The sequence below is a fragment of the Rana temporaria genome, chromosome 5 (genome assembly GCF_905171775.1).
Source record: "Rana temporaria chromosome 5, aRanTem1.1, whole genome shotgun sequence".
Taxonomy (NCBI): Eukaryota; Metazoa; Chordata; class Amphibia; order Anura; family Ranidae; genus Rana; species Rana temporaria.
The window spans coordinates 36,074,865-36,096,391 of NC_053493.1; the positions used below are offsets into that span (position 1 = coordinate 36,074,865).

General features: G+C 43.2%; 1 protein-coding gene across 2 annotated transcripts in view; it reads right to left on the bottom strand.

The window, feature by feature from the left end:
• The window catches only part of LOC120939934 (pituitary tumor-transforming gene 1 protein-interacting protein-like), a 90,616-nt gene that overhangs the window by 38,990 nt on the left and 30,099 nt on the right, over positions 1-21,527 (bottom strand). Inside the window, exons 4-5 of one of the 2 annotated variants that reach the window (XM_040352393.1) lie at positions 11,959-12,073; positions 7,524-7,589 (exon numbers count right to left, since the gene is read on the bottom strand). In XM_040352393.1, coding sequence (XP_040208327.1) covers positions 7,524-7,589; positions 11,959-12,073 — 181 coding nt within the window. Of the gene's footprint in view, positions 1-7,523; positions 7,593-11,958; positions 12,074-21,527 lie in introns of both variants that reach the window. The other variant, XM_040352392.1, reaches the window with a different exon arrangement.

A 21,527-nucleotide genomic window follows, 5' to 3' on the forward strand; every position in this document is an offset into this window, starting at 1 on the left:
TACCAACTACCATCCGATTGGAAGTAAACCACCTGGCCTTCAGGAGAAAGAACAAGACCCATCTCTTCTGAGGGCCCAGGGAATGGATACCAAGCGCCCAGAGGCGATTCAGTTTGCATGTGTTGCGCTATATAAAAGTTTCTCACTCACTCACTCTCTGCTTCTCGAAGCAATACAGACGGATCACAGCTAGTGGCGGAGGCTGGCAGGGTGCTGTACATAGCTTCCTGAAAACATTACAGCACCCTGCGCCTCAGTTGTCAGTTGCTGGCTCTGGTCCCTCCCACATTCCCTGCATTCTGTACACAGGAGGTTGGCCGCTAGGCTTGGGCACTATTCAGAGAAAGCTTTGCATTCATTCCGAAAATGCAAAGCTTTCTATGATTGGACAAAATGGAAAGGGCGATGTCATCGCCCCCAGAGAAAGTACATTCGATCATGTGCGCTCGATCAGCTGAATAAAGAGAGGAGTGGATAATTAGAACTCTCTTTCACATCGAGTTCATGTAGAGGGGGTACATTTATGGCACAAGGACAGTTGAAGTGTTCTTAGATAAGCTGACTGTGGATGGCTGCCGGCTCGTGACAGGCTAGAAGTAACACTGTGGAAGGCAAAGGCAGAAGAAGAGCAGCGTCATCCAAGTGCAGCATCAAGACCTTTTATTCCATAAAAAGACAATTGGTAACTCAAGATGCAAGAGGTCAGTGCATGCGTGCGCCTTCATCAGGCTAACTATCAGGATCATGCTCCGAACGTGCGCTCCTCCCTGCTCTGTCTCCAACCAGAAGTGACGTACACCGGTGTCTGCGAGCCATCCTGAGTGTCTGGAAGCGCTGGAATCCCCAGCATCCCTGGACCCATCAGCTGCCTCTTCACCAGTGAGAAGATAGTCTTCCCCACAAGCGGATGAACCATATTATTAATCCCACATGCGCTGACATCTCATACATCTTGAGAGTTACCAATTGTTTTTTATGGAATAAAATGTCTTAAAGTGGAGTTCCACCCATTTTTTTATGTTTGTCTGTGCTGCATGCTCTAATCTCATAGTGTTCAGAATGGACAATTTTTATTTAATTTGTTGCTTGTAAATACCTTTATTTTGTAGTCCTTCATTACTTCCTCCTCCTTATTTGCCTAGGCTATTTGCAAGGGTTTCTGGGATAGGCATCATGTTTCCCAGTAGTCCTTGCAAACCTGACTGAAACCTATTACATTGCTTGTGCACTGAGCATGTGCGAGATATGCAAAGCTGAAATCCAGGAAGTCATACAGTCTGGCTTCATGATGCCCACGGTCTATTTCTAGATTATAAACTATTTAAATGCTGTAACAACCTAACAAAACGGACCTTAGTTTACAGACTAACTTTACTAGAATACATTAAGCTTGTGTATTACAGGGGTATTTATATTTAAAAAGTGAAATTGTGGGTGGAACTCCCCTTTAATAATGCTGCACTTAGATGGTGCTGCCCTCCTTCTGTCTTTGATGTCATCACCCCACCTCGCCCAGTCAGAGAACACTTTGCACACATTTAGAAAATGCAAAACATTCTATGAACGTCACCCATGCCAAGACCACCTGTGTTCTTGCCCAGCAGGGGACCTGGAAGCCAGTGGAGTAGCGGTGTCCAGATCAGTAATTTCCAGCTTCCACGGGCATTGGCCAGGTATGGTATATACATAATTACACTGACCAATGTAACTAAATACACTGCTCAAAAAAATTAAAGGAACACTTTGAAAACACATCAGATCTCAATGGGCAAAAATCTCATGCTGGATATCTATACTAATATGGACAGGGTAAAGTGTTGGGAATGAAAGGATGGCACATCATTTGATGGAAATGAAAATTATCCATCTACAGAGGGCTGAATTCAAAGACACCCCGAAAATCAAAGTGAACAAATTATCCAGCAAGCTTGTCCATTTTGCTGAAATATTATTGCAACAACTCAAAATGGTCCTCAGTAATTTGTATGGCCCCCAAGTGCTTGTATGCATGCCTGGCAACATCGGGGCATGCTCCTAATGAGACGACGGATGGTGTCCTGGGGTATTTCCTCCCAGATCTGGACCAGAGCATCACTGAGCTCCTGAACAGACTGGCAGCACCGGATGGACTGAAACAATGTCCCAGAGGTGTTCTTTTGCATTTAGGTCAGGTGAGCGTGGGGGCCATTCAATAGTATCAATTTCTTCATCCTCCAGGAACTGGCTGCATGCTCTCGCCACATGAGGCCGGGCATTGTCGTGCACCAGGAGGAACCCAGGACCCACTGCACCAGCGTAGAGTCCGACAATGGGTCCAAGGATTTCATCCCGATACCGAATGGCAGTCAGGGTGTCATTGTGTAGCCTGTAGAGGTCTGTGCGTCCCTCCATGGATATGCCTCCCCAGACCATCACTGACCCACCACCAAACCGGTCATGCTGAACGATGTTACAGGCAGCATAAAGTTCTCTACGGCTTCTTCAGAACCTTTCATGTCTGTCACATATGCTCAGGGTGAACCTGCTCTCATCTGTGAAAAGCATGGGGCACCAGTGGTGGACCTGCCAATTCTGGTGTTCAATGGAAAATGACAATCGAGCTCCACAGTGTCCAGCAGTGAGCACAGAGCACACTAGAGGACATCGGGCCCTCAGGCCACCCCATGCAATCTGTTTCTGATTGTTTGGTCAGAGACATTCACACCAGTGGCCTGCTGGAGGTCATTTTGTAGGGCTCTGGCAGTGCTCATCCTGTTCCTCCTTGCACAAAAGGAGCAGATACCGGTCCTGCTGATGGGTTAGGGACCTTCTACGGCTCTGTCCAGCTCTCCTAGAGTAACTGCCTGTCTCCTGGAATCTCCTCCATGCTCTTGAGACTGTGCTGGGAGACACGGCAAACCTTCTGGCAATGACACGTATTGATGCGCCATCCTGGAGGAGTTGGACTGCCTGTGCAACCTTTATACGGTCCAAGTATCGCCTTGTGCTACCAGTAGTGACACTGACCCTAGCCAAATGCAAAACTAGTGAAAAACAGTCAGAAAAGAGGCGTAGGGGAAAAAATATGGCAGACACCTTAACATTCCTGTTTTGGAGGTCGTCTCATTGTTGCCCATCTAGTGAACCGGTTAATTTCAATTGACAGCACAGCAGCTGAAACTGATTAATAACCCCCTCTGTATACACCCCTCCCCCTTTGCTACTTAACTGACCAGATCAATATCCCAGGAGTTCTGATTGAAAAGTGTTCCTTTAAATTTTTTGAGCAGTGCATAAAATACCTATACAAGTAATTACTCATTATTTTAAATGCATAATTAATAAAGCTGTATGATGCTTAAATTATATTATATATATCTCCATACAAGCCTTTATTGATTAATTCCACATAAATTGATATTTCTGTCTGTGCCCGCTTAGGGGGGGACTTTCACCTTACTTCCTGTCCTTGCCACACCCATACAAAAAATACCGGTAGGAGATGAGGTTGTCAGGGATGTAGTTGAGACAGAAGGCACAGGCACAAATGGAAACACTGGGTGCCGTCACATGGGCACACAGACTGATCCCCTGCTAAATTGGATCAGCATGGAAATAAAGGTCACATGGAACATCCATATCCATCCCACTCTTTTCTCAATCATGTGATAAGAGGAAAAACAGACGCATATATTCATTACGGGTGGCTGGATGTAAACAAACGCGTCTGTCTATATCCACACACATCTGGTCAGGTTCGCAAAAGCAGACCTGGGAACAAACTGCATTCAGTCTGACAAACCTGAACAGACTCAGATGCAAGTGTAGCGCTCACCCCCACCAGGGGTGATTTTGTCTCGGGTTCTTTACCACAAATGTAGTAGCAGCCCAGCCAGGCAAACAGCAACATTCACTCCTCTGGCTCAGACAGTCTAGCCTTACTCAACAATTATTGCAGGCCAACGTGTATGGGGTTTAAGGCCAGGTTTTATATAGCTACAAATTTTTGCCTTAAATCGCACCTCTACCGGACCCAAAAACCGCACAGGACCCTTTTTGAAACCACACTCAGGCCCCCCGGATATGTGTGAACCGGCTCCATTGAGAGCCGGTCACATTCACATGTCATGCGAATTGGATGTGATTTTTAATGCATCCAATTTACATATATGTGAACCCAGCCTAAAGAAAATGCGGAAAACTTCAAAAACTGCATACAGAGGTTTGGAGCGCTACCTGGTAGGGCTGCCAGAATCCTACAAAGCTGGCATGCTGCTGTCCATCTGTTCAAATAAAATTTCCCAATATACTGGGACTCTCAAATCCATGTAAAGTGCAACGGGCTCATCAAATTGGTCCCAACATTCCAGACCACAAAAAACTTTGCCCGATTATAGTAAGATATCTGGATTATACAGATCAAAATGCAGTTCTACAGGCATTTAGAACAGGAAAACCAGGCAAAGATTCAATACTAGATGGCCATAAATTACTGATGTTCGCTGGTTACATGAAAACAAATCCCAACTTGTGTACTCAAGATAAATACATTTGATCAATAAAATTTAATAAATGAATTATGTGAGATAAAGTAATTATAAATACATACATAAACATATGTCATTCATAAAATGAGTCCATATCCTTGTATCTTCATACATGCAGAATGTGATAATCAATCGTGCAATTTTTAAAGTGCCAAGTGCCTTCTCTTTATAAAGTGCAAAGCATGATCCCCTTCAGTGTGCCCACCCAGTCACCGAATGGTGTGGACTCCTATATTATAAGGCTTCATTTCCACTGGCGTTTTTACAGCCACTGTTGTTAGCCTTTTTTACAGCTTAAAAACGCCTGTCCATGTTTATTTTGTAAAAAAAAAAAAAAAAATTTTTTTTGTGAGCTGCAGCTTTAAAAATGCCGCGGTCGCGTTTTTGAGCATTTTTTAACGTCTGGCGTTTTTACAGCTCTACTCTGGAGCTTCAGAACGCCCTGGTCCCGTGTTTTTTTTACAGCTCAGAAATGTCTATGCCACTTGCAGCTCAAAAACACCTATGTGGGAATGAAGCCATAGAATAACATGGACAGGTGTTTTAAAGCTGTAAAAAATGCTCAGAAACGTGGCTGTAAAAACGCCAGTGGAAATGAGGCCTAAGAGTGGCAAACACTTTATATTGTCCTGGATATGCTGGTACTTGTAGTTCTCCTTGTTGCTTGTGTGTCCCAGTGGTGTGCCATTGTGCAGTATTTTTACTCATAGGCAGACATGAAGAGGATGGCAAAGGAGATCCATATAGTGCAATTCTGTTTATTTAAATAATGGATTAAATAAAATGATTGTTAATAGCAGTTACACTCACTTGTGCATGAAGAAATGCAAGCAAAATGCCGAACCGCAAGTTCGCATCAGCGTGCGCCTCGCCGGCTGGAAATATCGTCACCACCCGCAGTCCTTGGATAATGCCCTGTGGGAGGGTAGAAACCCATCAAGTGACAGCGGGTGGCAATGTCATTTCCGGCTCATGTGAGACACGCTAATGCAAACTTCTGGTTCGGCATTTTGCTTGCATTTCTTTATGTGCAAGTGAGTGTAACTGCTTTGTCAACTATTTTAATTAACAGAATTACGCTATTTGAATCTTTTAGCCATCCTCTATGTCTGCCTATGAGAAAAAATACTGCGTTATGTCACACCACTGGGGAACATAGGGGCAGATTCACGTAGCTTGGGCGCAGCGTAACGTAACCCATTTACGTTACACCGCCGCAAGTTTTCCGATTTAGTGCCCGATCCACAAAGCACTTACCTGGAAATTTGCGGCGGTGTATCGTAAACACGTCCGGCGCAAGGCGGCCCAATTCAAATGGGGCGGGTACCATTTAAATTAGGCGCGCTCCCGCGCCGGACGTACTGCGCATGCTCCCGTCGCAAATTTCCCGACGTGCTTTGCGCGAAATTACGACGCGCCGATGTTTTGTGAATCGCGACGTCAACAAAGCACTTACGCCGGGAAAAAGAAAAAATTTCAAAAAAATCAAAAGCGACGCGGGAAAGACGGGCATACTTTAACATGGTGGAGTACTTTTCCACCATATTAAAAGGTGCCCTATCTTTGCGACAGAAATCGAACACTTGCGACGTTGGGAAAAACCTTCGTGGATCACCGCAACTCCTAATTTGCATACCCGACGCTGGTTTACGACGCAAACTCCTCCCAGCGGCGGCCGCGGTATTGCATCCTAAGATCCGACAATGTAAGTCCATTACACCTGTCGGATCTCCTGGCTATCTATGCGTAACTGATTCTATGAATCAGTCGCATAGATACTCAGAGATACTCCGTCGTATTTCCTTTGTGAATCTGGCCCATAGCAAGTAAGGAGGACTACAGGTGCCAGCATATCCAGGACAATATAAAGTGCTTGTGACTCTTATAATATAGGGATCCACAACTGAAGGGGAGCATGATTTGCACTTTATTTAAAGAGACAGGGATTGGCTGGGGCCACGTAAATGTTCAGGCCATTAAACTTGCCCCTTCCGCCCAATACATTCTAAAAGCCTCCAGAAGACAGGGGGAAGTAATCAAACCCACAGCCTGCAGAGCCCAGAGCAGACCAAAGCAATCACAAGCCACTCCACTGATTACAGAAAAGCCATGAGAACAAAATGTACCTAACCTGACTAGCAACTTAGCTGGGAAGGTGCTACATAAGTAGATGTAAACAGACGCACATTTGTTTACAATCGTAGGGATACATTGAAGTTAATTTTTGATCCATCTAAATCACAGGTCGAAATGGTGATACACACTATATAGGATTATTGGAAAATAACAGAAGATATTGTTGATCCAGGTAATATACAACAACCTACTGAGGGGGATCAGGAAGGATTTTTTCCCCCAGCTGGAGCAAATTGGATCATGCTTCATAGGGATTTTTTTTTTTTGCCTTCCTCTGGATCATTTATGGAGTATAGGATTGTGTATAAGGAGGTTTACTATATTTTCATTTTTTTTTCTTTTTTTATTGGTTGAACTAGGTGGACTTATGTGGTTTCTCAACCTGACCAACTATGTAACAGAGGAATGGAAGGCCTGTGTGAAAGGTGCCATTCTCAAAAAGTGCTAACCTGTCCTTATCAATAGAGGTTCTAACTCTTCCCTGCTATACTCAAAAAGTAATAATTTAAGAGGCTCCTATAAATCTATTGGTTTTCAGTTTTTTCAAAGCTGCCATAGACTGAAAAACAGGAAAGAGTACGGTAGATAAAATCAAAAATGTGTCACTTCTTTCAGTCCCAAGTCTGCATCTCCCATCATTGAGAGGTCAATTATCCGGGATAAATGTACTAGTTCATCACCTAAAACACCCATCTATTGACGTCATCACAGAACACGGCGCTGTCACTTTATCAGTCTCGTCACCCGCACCTCCGATGAGGAGGGGAGACATCCCGCTGGTTTATTTATCTAGTTTAAATAACGAGGTTCTTAATAATTCATAGAGCCATCCGCTGCACAAAATGACAGAAAACAATGTACCTCTGGAGGGATTCCTGTTTCCTCCTTTCTCTCTCTCGGATAAGATTCTCTTCTTCTGCTTCCAGTCTACTAGGAAAGGACAGAATAGGACAGAAGTTGTCACATTTTGTGGGCAGAAAACAATGTAGGCTTTAAGTCAAAAAGGACCTGCTGAAGAAATGCAAAGAGAGGAAGCCATTTTACCATCACCTGAACAAATTTTTATTGAGAGTCAAGTTGGGTCATGAAAGAATGATGGAGCTAATTTTAACCAGCTGCAGACTATGGGTGTTCTACACACGCTCAAACAAATTTCATCATTGTACACAAGGCGTGTGTAGAAATTACAGTCCTTCTGACCTGCTGCCGGGACACCCCCCCGCCCCCCACCATTTTCCAGTACACAAACTACCCTACCCCCCCCCCATTTTCCAGTACACAAACTACCCTACCTCCTCCATTTTCCAGTACACAAACTACCCTACCCCCTCCATTTTCCAGTACACAAACTACCCTACCCCCTCCATTTTCCAGTACACAAACTACCCTACCCCCCCCCATTTTCCAGTACACAAACTACCCTACCCCCCCCCCCATTTTCCAGTACACAAACTACCCTACCCCCCCCCCATTTTCCAGTACACAAACTACCCTACCCCCTCCATTTTCCAGTACACAAACTACCCTACCCCCTCCATTTTCCAGTACACAAACTACCCTACCTCCTCCATTTTCCAGTACACAAACTACCCTACCCCCTCCATTTTCCAGTACACAAACTACCCTACCCCCTCCATTTTCCAGTACACAAACTACCCTACCCCCTCCATTTTCCAGTACATGACAATTCAGCTCCGATAAATTACAGCTGCATTGGCGAGTACACAGAGAAGGTCCTGGCAATTGGAGCTGTCAAAGACAAAAAAAAAGCTTGACAAGGTTTATCAAAAACATTGCTTAGCCAGAAATACAAAATAAACATTGGTTTAATTTGGTATCTTTCTGTTCATTCACCTGCAGATCAAAGGGACGACCTGTAATCTGCAAATAAAGTCAGTTAAAGTGGATGTAAACTCAACTTTTGTTTTTTTAATGAAGACTTCTACCTGGTACAGTAGAGGTGTCAAGTCATCTGTGCCCAGTCTTGCCATGAAGAGTTAAATCCAGCTCTGAGCAATCCTCTTGTGTTTTTTTAGCAAGATAAAACACACACACACACACACACACACACACACACACACAGATAAGTTTGTGCCGCCACATCCCCCACTGCTGTGACCGACATCCGATATCTTTACCTCATGAATGGGCAGAGTGTGCATTACGATTCCAGCTTCACATCCCCTCCTCCTTTCTTCTCCAGCTCTCCCAGGATTGGCTGCTCCACACCTCAGCATGATTGGGCATGCTGAAGTCATGTGGTGCCTTTCCTGAGTTTTGACTGGATGTTACTCATCATGGGGCATGATCAGTGTGACTGAAGAGTAGGAGAGTGTAGAGGTGGGCGGGGAGTCTTGTGACATCAGGACTTCTCCCACCGGGGGGCTCCTACTGCTGAAGGGGGCGACATTGGCAAGGTAGGGATACATGCAGGAGGCTTGTGTATATATATATATATATATATATATATATATATATATATATATATATATATATTATACACACACACATACATACATACACACACATACACACGCGAGTGGCAGGCTTACATCCACTTTAACCCTCCTCTTGTGTTAGGGTCAGAACCGACCCGTTTTCAGGTTTTGAATGTCTGTAAGTATCACATAAATTTGTTTATTGCATCAAGATTTTTTTACTTTGTCAGGAACCTCTATTTAAACAATGTAAAAGAAAAGGAATCCTTTTCACTAAATTATAAAATACTGTGGTGAAAATTAAGACGTTTATGGTGTTAGGGTCAATTCTGACCCAGTTATAATATAGGATTATAGGACACTAATAAGTGCCAAAACTGAAATCATAAACACTCTCTTTGCTTAGTAACACTGACAGCCAATCACCTCTCAACCCTGTGAACTGTAGTTAGGGAGGGGCCTATCTCTTTGCCTGCTTGTCTGCTTCTCTAAATAAAGTAAAGAAACATAGGACCAATTTATAATATTCTATTGAGGTTTATTTTACCATTTTTTAAATTTGAAAATGAGAGGTATGCTATCAAAAGAAAGGTCTAAGGGGTCACACCAAAAATATTAAAACCAATCTTTTCAAGGATAAAGAAGCCTAACAAGGTAACCAAGAGGTAAGAAACAAAAATTGGATGATAAATAATTGTTCAGAGAGGGTATTTTATGGCTGATTTAAGACACAGGTCAAAACCGACCCGTTAACATCATGGATAGTAACAGAAAGCTAACATAAGAGGAGGGTTAAAGCAACCCGACAAGCAAAAAAAATAAAATATATTTATTCCCCTTCTCCATTCAATTATAATTTTCCTGACGATTTTCGTTTATTTCTATTAACTAATAATATTAACTACTTTTGTTTTTGTTTGTTATTATTTTGACACCTTCAGGCTAGGTTCACACTGATGCAATGCGGGAAACCCTGCGAATCCAGTGCAGGTTCCCACATCGCACCTGAATCGCCGGCGGTCCACACTTGCCTCTGCAAACCACTGAAGAGTGTCAATACAAAGTTAATGACACCCCCAGAATGGTTCGCATATCGCAGTGCAAACTGTGAATTCGGACAGGAATCGGATTGCATGGGTATGCGATCCGAATTTGGTGTGGACAATATTATATATATATATATATTGTAGAAATTAAAGATTAATTTCTCGATTAATCTTTAATTTTTTTGATCGATCAAAATTCTTTTGATTGTACCAGTGGTGCAACGGATCGTAAATGATCCGTGATCCGAATGGGTCACCATATGCGGATCGGCACACCACTTGATCCATGGAGCTCCGCTGCTGCCTCGGCCATAGGAAAGGCTGCGGCTTCGGCCTAGCTCCCAGAGCGGCGGCCATATTGGTCCACCTGGCAGCGTCCTAGGTGAGCCTAGAGCGAGGCGCTGACGTCATCACCCAGGTTCAACTGCTCGTGTTCGGCCGGCTTCTCTGGTAAGACTAAGCATGCTCTAATCTTCCTATACAGTGGGGGAGATGTGGACCATATTACAGTGGGGGGAGATGTCTATGGACCATATAACAGTGGGGGGAGAGGTCTATGGACCATATTACAGTGGGGGGAGAGGTCTATGGATATTACAGTGGATATTACAGTGGGGGCAGATGTCTGTGGACCATATTACAGTGGGGGGAGAGGTCTATGGATATTACAGTGGATATTACAGTGGTGGGAGATGTCTGTGGACCATATTACAGATGTCTGTGGATATTACAGTGGGGGGAGATGTCTGTGGATATTACAGTGGGGGGAGATGTCTGTGGATATTACAGTGGGGGGAGATGTCTGTGGATATTACAGTGGGGGGAGATGTCTGTGGATATTATAGTGGGGGGAGATGTCTGTGGATATTACAGTGGGGACTATATATGGTGGTGATCTAAAAAAAAAAAAAACGTATGTGCGTTATAATTGTTCGAAATTAGTCAGTCAATTAAAAAAAATGGAACACGAAAATTTTAATCAGTAACAGCCCCAATATATATATATATATATATATATATATATATATATATATATATATATATATATATATATATATATATATATATATATATATATATATATATAAAATAAAAAAGGTCCCGCACGAGTTTGGTCCGAATGCGATGCAAATTCAGCCACACAGTTTGTATGGCCAATTTCACATCGCACAGACATCACATCGATTGGTGCGCCTCTGGCAATAGTGGGCAACAATGATCATTATACGCTGCATGCTGGGGAGGCTCACCACTGGTGGAATACAATAGCACTGCAGGAGTGATTCCTCCATCAGATTGTGTTAATGGGGGAATAACATTTTCATTTTTTAAATTCTATCCGCTGAATAAATAAAAGTATAATGATTGGCCTGCTTAAATCTCTGTCTGTGTCCCCAACGGTGGAGGGATTTCTTGCTCTGGGGAAGTATTGGCAACTCTTCCCAATGGTGGCTCAGATACCAACTTGGCGGTGATCTTTGATCTTTTCTATGTTGTCCAGGTAGATCTCCACCACTCAAAGGTTGCCTCACCCAGGTCTACATCAATTTAGGGAAAGGTATTGTGAAAAATCCTATGGAAGCTCTACTAAATCTAATGAAGACAATCAAAGTTTTTCCACAATCAAGTAACTTTCTCAGCTGAAGAAGCAGCTTGGATGAGCAGCGAAACATCTTCAACATTACAAACCAAGTCTGGGTGAAGGTGAATAATTACTACTAGCTATATCAAGCCCTGGATAAAAAGGAGAACCTTTACAGGTATCAGAAAATGTTCAGTTAAAGCAAAACTATCAACTAACGTGGTACTTACAGCCTGGTACTCGAGCTTTTCCTGCAGTAACAACAGTAACAGCAGCAGACGACGAAACATATAAGGATGACTCCCAACACCACAGACATGGCGATAATCAGCACTTGAAAGTTTACTGAAAGATACAAAAGCAACAAATGAATAAAATCTCATAAATGGAATGATGAACAGATGGATTGGCGGCAGGAGCAGTGTTGAGGCGGCAGTTTGGCTCTCACCACATTCCACGTGGCAGGAGAGGAGCCATATTGTACATTGTATTGAGTAAGGCACTTATCTACCTTTTAATTCCATGATCGATAATTTTTTATGAATTTTTTGCACACACACGCTACATTTATCACCTGAATGAAAACATAATTTATAGTTTTTTTTGTTTTTTTAACAATTGCAAACCTGTAAAAACAAGAGTCACCATTGTGCCAGTTTTTATTCTTGCCAACCTAACGTGCTCTTATCTGAATGCTAATTTTTTTTTCCCCCTTCGTGTGTCACAATGTAGCATTAAAAGAAGAATAAAGCTGCCCTAAAGCAAAATGCACATCACTTTGAGCATTACCATTTTGCTTTGTTATATAAAAAAAAAAAAATAATAATCACAGGCTATGCTGGTTAACTTTTGTGGTAAAAATATGGAACCGTGCTGGGAAGAATTGCAAGAAAATGCATGAAAAACATTGTTTCAACCATTTCTAATTAAAATCCAAAATACATGTATCTACTGTAAATCTGCCATCAAACAACAACCCAATCCATCCCAACAAAACTATGATGGGAGATGTACAAAGACTGGAAAAGCCAGAATCTCAGGCAGCTGTGCATGGCAACCAATCGGCTTCTAACTTTCATTTTTAAAAGTTTAGCTGAGAAAGCTAGACATCAACTGGTTGCCATGCATAGCTGCTCCAGTTTTAGTAAAATCTTCCCATTGTATATTTTGGGGTAGACTAAAAAAATAAATAAAAAATAATGACAAAAGAAAACAAAGAAAATCCTCCGAGACTAATTTTAAAATAATTAGTTCACGTCTTGGCTTATTAAGAGCCCTTTCACACTGGGGGAGTCGGCGGTAAAGCGCCGCCATTTTTAGCGTTATAGCACTTGTAAAGTGCCTCAGTGTGAAAGGTCTTAGGGAAAGGAGAGTAAGAATAGCGTGGTTTTTCAATCCCCAGGTCTGTGTATGGTTAACTTTTTCTGAAAAATGTGAACTTAAAATTTGCCCTTTCATACTGGGGCGGTGGGGGCGTTAGCACCATTCGGCCACTAGCGGGATGCTTTTAACCCCCGCTAGCGGCAAAAAAAAAGGCTTAAAACCGCCCAAAAAGTGCTGCTGCAGTGGCGCTTTACCGGCCGTTCGGTGGCGCTGCCCATTGATTTCAATGGGCAAGGGTGCTTTAGAAGCGGTGTATTCACTGCTCCTACAACGCCTCAAAGATGCGGCTTGGCCGTGCTGCCCATTCATTTCAATGGGCAAGAGCGGCAGAGGAGTGGTGTACGCACCACTCCTTCACCTCTCCAAAGATGCGGCTTGTAGGACATTTTTAACGTCCTGCCAGCTAATCACCTCAGTGTGAAAGCCCTCAATGCAGAGGAGCTGTTTTTCGGGGTGCTTTTTTTTTTTAGCCTAAAAGCGCCTGAAAACACCCCAGTGTGAAAGGGGTCTACATGAGACTCTATAAAAGCAGCTTGTTATTCTTCAGAATAGATGGTAATGTGAACAGGAGACAGCCTGAGGGACAGTTGTTTTTTAAAAGTGCATTAACCACTTAAGGACCGCCTAACGCCGATATACGTCATCAGAATGGCACGGCTGGGCACAATCATATACCTGTACGTGATTGCATAATGCCCAGCCGTGGGTCGTGGGCGCGCACCCGCGACCCGGTCCGAAGCTCCGCGACCGCTGGACGCGATCGCCGCTGGAGTCCCGCAATCGGTCCCCCGAGCTGAAGAACGGGGAGAGCTCTGTGTAAACACAGCTTCCCTGTTCTTCACTGTGGCGGTGGCATCGATCGTGTGTTCCCTTATATAGGGAATCACAATCGATGACGTCACACCTACAGCCACACACCCCTACAGTTAGAAACACACAAGGTCACACATAACCCCATCAGCGCCCCCTAGTGGTTAACCCCCAAACTGCAATTTTAAATGCATTTTTTGCTGTGAAAATGACAATGGTCCCAAAAATTTGTCAAAATTGTCCGAAGTGTCCGCCATAATGTCGCAGTCACGAAAAAAAAAAAAAAGCTGATCGCCACTATTAGTAAAAAAATAATATATTTATAAAAATGCAATAAAACTATCCCCTATTTTGTAAACGCTATAAATTTTTCGCAAACCAAATCAATAAATGCTTATTGCGATTTTTTTTTACCAAAAATATGTAGAAGAATACGTATCGGCCTAAACTGAGGAAAAAAAAAGTTTTTTATATATATTTTTGGGGGATATTTATTATAGCAACAAGTAAAAAATATTGAATTTTTTTCAAAATTGTCGCTCTATTTTTGTTTATAGCGCAAAAAATAAAAAACTGCAGAGGTGATCAAATACCACCAAAAGAAAGCTCTATTTGTGGGGGAAAAAAAAGATGCCAATTTTATTTGGGAGCCACGTCGCACGACCGCGCAATTGTCAGTTAAAGCGACGCAGTGCCGAATCGCAAAAAGGGGCCTGGTCCTTTACCTGCATTTTGGTCCAGGTCTTAAGTGGTTAACATACAATGATAGTCATGGTATCTTTAAAGAAGGGATGCACGGATAAAAATAAAAAATAAAGTTAAAAGGGGCGCAACCCCTCCTATTCTCTCCAACTCACATATGCAGTAAATAAAATTCATCTATCCAAGGCTGCTGTCCCCTATCGGGTCACTGGGTATATGACATATGGTGGACTCAGGACACAGAGCTTTGCGTCGCTGTTAAAACGCTGATCCTCCTCCCAGCCAATCGGGAAGCAGGTATGAAACCTGTTTCCCAATTTGCCAATCGCCATGAGGAGGAGACACCGCGGAAGCTGCCTTAGGAGGACACAATCATCGAAGCAGCCTTCCCTCGAGGCAGTCGCACTCTCACCGCCCGCATCCAAGGTAAGAACAGCTGTTGGTGGTGAGGGGACTGCGTTAGTGCCACAGGGTTTGCTTGTTTTCCACCTCCCCACAATAAAATAAAAATAAAACACCAGCTGCCACTTGTAACCCCCCCAAAGACTGCAATAAAAACTGGCAGGGGTTCTAATCCCTCTCCACTCTAATTAAAACTAAGGGGGGAAAAGGGGGAGGAAGAAAGAAGGCAGCTTTGCCTGTAGTTATACTTTAAAGGCACAGATGTCAAACACAAGGCCCATGGCCGAATCCGGCCCCCCAGGCCATTTCATGTGGCCCTCGCACCTCTCCTGCAGCTGCAGGAGAGCTCTAGCCCTCCTCTGATCCTCCTACAGACACTGCACTTTCTGCTTTCAAGCAATGCATCCAGCTTCTTCCCAGCAGCAGCATAAAGTTAAGGGGGGTGCACTGCAATGAAAGGGAGAGTGGGGGACTCAATTCCTGATGGTGGGGTTGCTCTTGACATCTAATGTAAGGGGAGGAGATGCGCTGGACATCTAATCTTACAGACACAATCCTAATGCTGATACGGCTCACAATTAAATTCAGCGACACCCCTGCTTTAAAGGCAAAAACATTTCACCTTTACAAACTTTAACCCTTTGTCAGCATAAACTCTGCCAGCACTGTACAAACAGGGGTAATTACAATAAACATAACTGTCAGGTTAAAAAAAAGTGAAAAAGGTAGGTAGGATTTTTAAGCAAGAAAAAAAAAAAAAAAGTACGCAGCAAGTGTTAAAATAAAATAAAATTAGGTGATGCAATGTGAATGAAAACATGTATATAAAATAGGTGTTGTCCCAATTTGGCTGCAAAAGTGGAAATACACCAACACCAGAATTACACAAAGCCACTGACATCTCTTAAATGAAAAATGCTGTATCCAAAACATATGGAAGTGCAAGCTTTAAAAAGTAAAAAAAAAAAAAATTATTATTATTATTCATATTAATAATAATAATAATAATAATAATAATAATAATAATAATAATAATAGTGCAATTTACTTTCCCTTTAAACACGTACGGCAATAGTATTAGAATGTAGCTGCACTTCAGATGCATTTTTATCTTTTCATGTTTTCAGGTGCAAAGGGGAACTTCAAAGTGCCAGCAGAATCCTGGGGGTTCCACCTCTCATCAATAATTGCCACGCTGCCGGAAGGGGTAGGTGCTTTTTCTACGGTCCCCGGCAGCAATACCAAAGCATATGCAGCACGGAACACCAATGTATCATGGAAACAAGCTGAGATCTGTTGGATGGTGGCTGCTTCAGGTGACAGGGGAATCATTGGTTACAGAATAACATTATCCCTGAACAGGGGTGTCCCGTTATACATGTCTATTGTTACGCTTGAAGAATTTCTATTAGGGAATGTGGGGGCAGATGACAGCGCGGTATACGTTGTAAACATGGGTAGTGGCTTGTCACTCTCGGCAAGCCAGAGATGGCTGGATTCTAAAGGGATTTTCTTAAATTATTGCAGCCATCGGACCAAGGATCGCATATTGCTTCAGCCTGCGGTCTGCAGTATCCACGGGGCAGGATGTGAAGCGATAAAAATTTCGCCCCATAATACTTTTGGTTCTCTCACCTGAGCCCCTTCTTTGAAATTCTAATTTATCTTTGCAATGCAAAAACCACCAAAAAAAAACAAACAAACACACACAAACAAACACACACAAACAAACACACACAAACAAACACACACAAACAAACACACACACAAACACGCACAAATTATGATAAGACTTTAAATTGCACACTCAAGTAGAATTCCTGTCAAAATTAAGATAAAAATCCAAGCTTATGAAAAGATAAAATAAAAACCATCTTTTGCTGCATTATTCGGCTTCAATTCAGAGATTGCAGTACTTTATTCTGCCATTAGATGTCCTCAGTTGGATAGCCAACATCATACAGCCCACTTGCTCAGGTCGTCCCCGGACCAGCACCCTCTAGCATTTGACTGGACAGTGAAAGGAGAAGCAGCTCAGTGATGAGCTCATCCTTCCGCTTTCACCTCCTATCAGCATGCTCAATGCATCCATTGGCTCCTTGTGCTGCTTCTTCCTCTCACACTCCAATTCTGACCTGGTGTCAGCCTCTTGTAGTCCCTGTACAGCAGATTCATGTACGCGCTTTAAAAATAAATAAATGTAATGATGTATCAAAGATGACTGATCTGTATTTGTGTCTTTTATATCTGTCGGAGTTCAGCTTCCCAAGACTTGTCCTAATAGGTCCCAATGTTAACCCCTTTATGACCAGAGCTTATATAAAGCCTGCATATCCAGGCCAAAATGATCAGAGAGTCTATATGCTCTGGGTATCATTGCCATTTAACTTTATGGCCAAATTTCTCACCCAAATAATACTTGTTTTTTTAGGAACATAACGCTTTTATTTATTCTTTTAGCGCCCCTGCCCACAATGTACTGCGGATTAGTGGGCGCTGTAGGCAAAGTGATGTACCCATAAGTTGCTGCCTACTTCCGAGTTTTGGGCATGTGCAATAACAGCCCCTGGCTGGCACCCACTGCGACTGTCAGCAAGACCCGGCCAATGATTCACAGCCAGGACCGGCTGTGTAAGATCTGTCCAGAGCTCTGTGTTAGTAAACACTGTGCTGAAATACAGTCACCTGTAGAACAGCACTTGACTAGGGGAGGATGAAACAGCACAATGAGCCAATCAGGTGTGCTGTAGTGCAATAAGCATGCCAAAAAGAAAGTGAGAGTAAAGCGACAGGGATAAGCCGTCCAGTTGTGGTCACCAGGAAGGATGTGCTGGGGAGAGAGAGAGAGAGAGAGAGAGAGAGAGAGAGAGAGAGACAGAGAGACAGAGAGACAGAGAGACAGAGAGACAGAGAGACAGAGAGACAGAGAGACAGAGAGACAGAGACAGAGAGACAGAGAGACAGAGAGACAGAGAGACAGAGAGACAGAGAGACAGAGAGACAGAGACAGAGAGACAGAGAGACAGAGAGACAGAGAGACAGAGAGACAGAGAGACAGAGAGAGAGAGTCCAGAGAAGGGCGACAAAGCTAATAAGGGGACTGGAGGACCTCAATTACGAGAAACCAAAAGTATTCTCCCTGGAGAGGAGATAGGATAGCCATATACAAATGTTTCAATTCTGGCCTAGGGAATAAACTATTCAGTCACAAAGAGCTTAAGAAAACATGGTCTCTCAATGAAACTGAAGAAGTGGTTCAACCTTAAACTGTGTATGGGTTCTTTACTGTTAGAGCAGCAAGGATGTAGAACCCCCTTCCACAATCGGTGGTGTCTGATGGAAGTGTCGATAATTTAAAAATAATCTTAAATGGGCATCTTCGCGGACGCAATATACAGGAAAATGGGAAACAGCATTGACAAACAAATCCACACCCACACAGGATGAACTGGTGCCTTTATGCAACCTTACCAACTACAGCGCCTTGAAAAGGTATTCATATCCCTTGAAACGTTCCACATTTTCTCATGTTACAACCAAAAACATAAATGCATTTTATTGGGATTTTATGTGATAGACCAACACAAAGTGGCACATAATTGTGAAGTGGAAGGAAAAATAAATGGTTTTCAATTGTTTTTGCAAAATAAATATGTGAAAAGTGTGGGGTAAATTTGTATTCAGCCCCCCGGAGTCAATACTTTGTAGAACCACCTTTCACTGCAATTACAGCTGCAAGTCTTTTTAGGGATGTCTCTACCAGCTTTTGTACATATAGAGAGAGTGACATTTTTGCTCATTCTTCACAAAATATCTCAAGCTCTGTCAGATTGGATGGAGAGTGTCTGAACAGCAATTTTCAAGTCTTGCCACAGATTCTCAATGGGATTTAGGTCTGGACTTTGACTGGGCCATTCTAACACATGAATATGCTTTGATCTAATTCATTCCATTGGAGCTCTGGCTGTATGTTTAGAGTTGTTGTCCTGCTGGAAGGTGAACCCCCCCCCCCCCCCCCCCCCGTCTCAAGTCTTTTGCAGACCATAACAGGTTTTCTTTTAAGATTGCCCTGTATTTGGCTCCATCCATCTTCCCATCAACTCTGACCAGATTCCCTGTCCCTGCTGAAGAAAAGCATCCCCACAACATGACACTGCCAACACCATGTTTCACGGTCAGGCCAGTGACCAGAGCAGCTTCCTCCACATGTTTGCCGTGTCCCCCACATGGCTTCTCACAAACTGCAAACAGGACTTCTTATGCCTTTCTTGCCACTCTTCCATAAAGGTCATATTTGTGGAGAGCACGACTAATAGTTGTCCTCTGGACAGATTCTCCCACCTGAGCTGTGGATCTCTGCTGCTCCTCCAGAGTTCCCATGGGCCTCTTGGCTGCTTCTCTGATTAATGCTCTCCTTGCCCGGCCTGTCAGTTTAGGTGGAAGACCATGTCTTGGTAGGTTTGCAGTTGTGCCGTACTCTCCATTAACAGAGCTCCATGAGATGTTCAAAGCTTAGGATTTTTTTTTATAAATTAACCCTGCTTTACACTTCTCCACAACTTTATCCCTGACCTGTCTGGTGTGTTCCTTGGCTTTCATGATGCAATTTTTTCACTAAGGTTCTCTAAAAAAAAAAAAAAAAAAACTCTTGAGGGCTTCACAGAACAGCTGTATTCATACGGAGATTAAATTACAAACAGGTAGACTCCATTTACTAAATTAGGTGACTTCTGAAGGCAATTGGTTCCACTAGATTTAGTTAGGGGTATCAGAGAAAAAGGGGGCTGAATAAAAAATGCACGCCACACTTTTCAATGTTTATTTGTAAAAAAAAAAAAAAAATTATAATTTTTTCACTTCACAATTATGTGCCACTTTGTGTTGGTCTATCCCATAAAATAAGTTTTATGTTTTTGCTTGTAGCATGACAAAAACGTGAAAAATCTCAAGGGGTATGAATACTTTTTCAAATGCTATGACTAAGCGCTGATACCCCAGTGCGAAGCGCGTCAGCTATCCACCTCACTGTCTGCTGTGACTTGTAGTGCGGTTTCCATTTTTTTACAATTAAAAGCAACTTTTTAAAAATTTCGTAGAAGTGCGGCTGTCCAGTCTTTTCTCCGGTCTTCGCTTTGTGCATTGCCAGCACCCACGCTTCTGAGAGGACACTGATTGCTGAGCGCACTCACCTAGAGCGGCAGTTCCCCTTTCTCTGTATGCAACTATGTGGGCTCACCTTTCTGCCACTTCTTTCATCACCCATACAAAGACTAGGGGAGACCTTTAAAAGTTATCACATACACTAGAGAAGAATCAGGTCTCCTGTCTGACAGAGCTGTGCAAATCTCAGGACTGGATGGACATATATAACAATCCTTTGATAGGTATAACAGCTCCCTTTTGAGTATTTCATCTGCGTATTTAGCCGTTTGTCTGCAGCTCAGCTTTAAGCCTCAATCTCAAAAGCACAAATATCAGTAAGATTCTTTTGTGTTGTAAAGCCGCACACTGGAGTCTACAAACTGATTTATGCTGATGGGCCAGGATGAAGGAACCATAATAAAGAAGAAGAGAAGCGTGTTCTGAACATCATCCCGGGCCCAGTAGGAGGTGGTGGATATTACAGTCATTATACGGCACCGCTGCTATTATTTGAGCTTACAATGCAGGGTTCTCCCGATGAAGGTAGTCAGCCCTCTCCGGCACGGCTGGACTCCGTCTCATTACCCGTCTTCTATACTCCCGGGGCAGAATTAGCCTCTGTAATGACATCTTGTTAAGCTCGTCATAGATTTACAGACTGAGCAATAAGCAAACTTTCGCACTGCCGTATAATGGCGCTGAGCCGCTCACACCGGCCCGGGTCACGGCATCAGCAAGAGCCGCACATCCTGCCAGTCACTAATTTGGTGCCTAATAATGAAATGTGGGGGATCAAGTCTCACAGCATCCTCGGCAAAGTACAAAAGACCGACTTTACTTTTATTAAAAGAGACCCTTCATCCAAATGAAAACTGCTTTTCCAGCATAATAATATTTATAGCTCAACTGAAAAACTTTATTTTTGGCATTGTCCAAATAAGTGGTTGTAAACCACAGACAATGGGCCAGATCCACGTAGCGCATCGTATTTTTCGGCAGGCGTAGCGTAACGTAGTAACGCTACGCCGCTGCAACTTTGAGAGGCAAGTGCTGTATTCACAAAGCACTTGCCTCTAAAGTTACGGCAGCGTAGCGTAAATCTGCCGGCGTAAGGGCGCGCAATTCAAATGGATGTGATGGGGGCGTGTTTTATGTTAATACGTCTTGACCCGACGTAAATGATTTTTTTTGAACGGCGCATGCGCCGTCCGTGGGGGTATCCCAGTGCGCATGCTCCAAATTAACCCGCAACAAGCCAATGCTTTCGACGGGAACGTCATTCTACGCAAAGCCGTATTCGCGAACGACTTACGCAAAACGACGTACAATTTTCAAAATTCGACGCGGGAACGACGTCCAT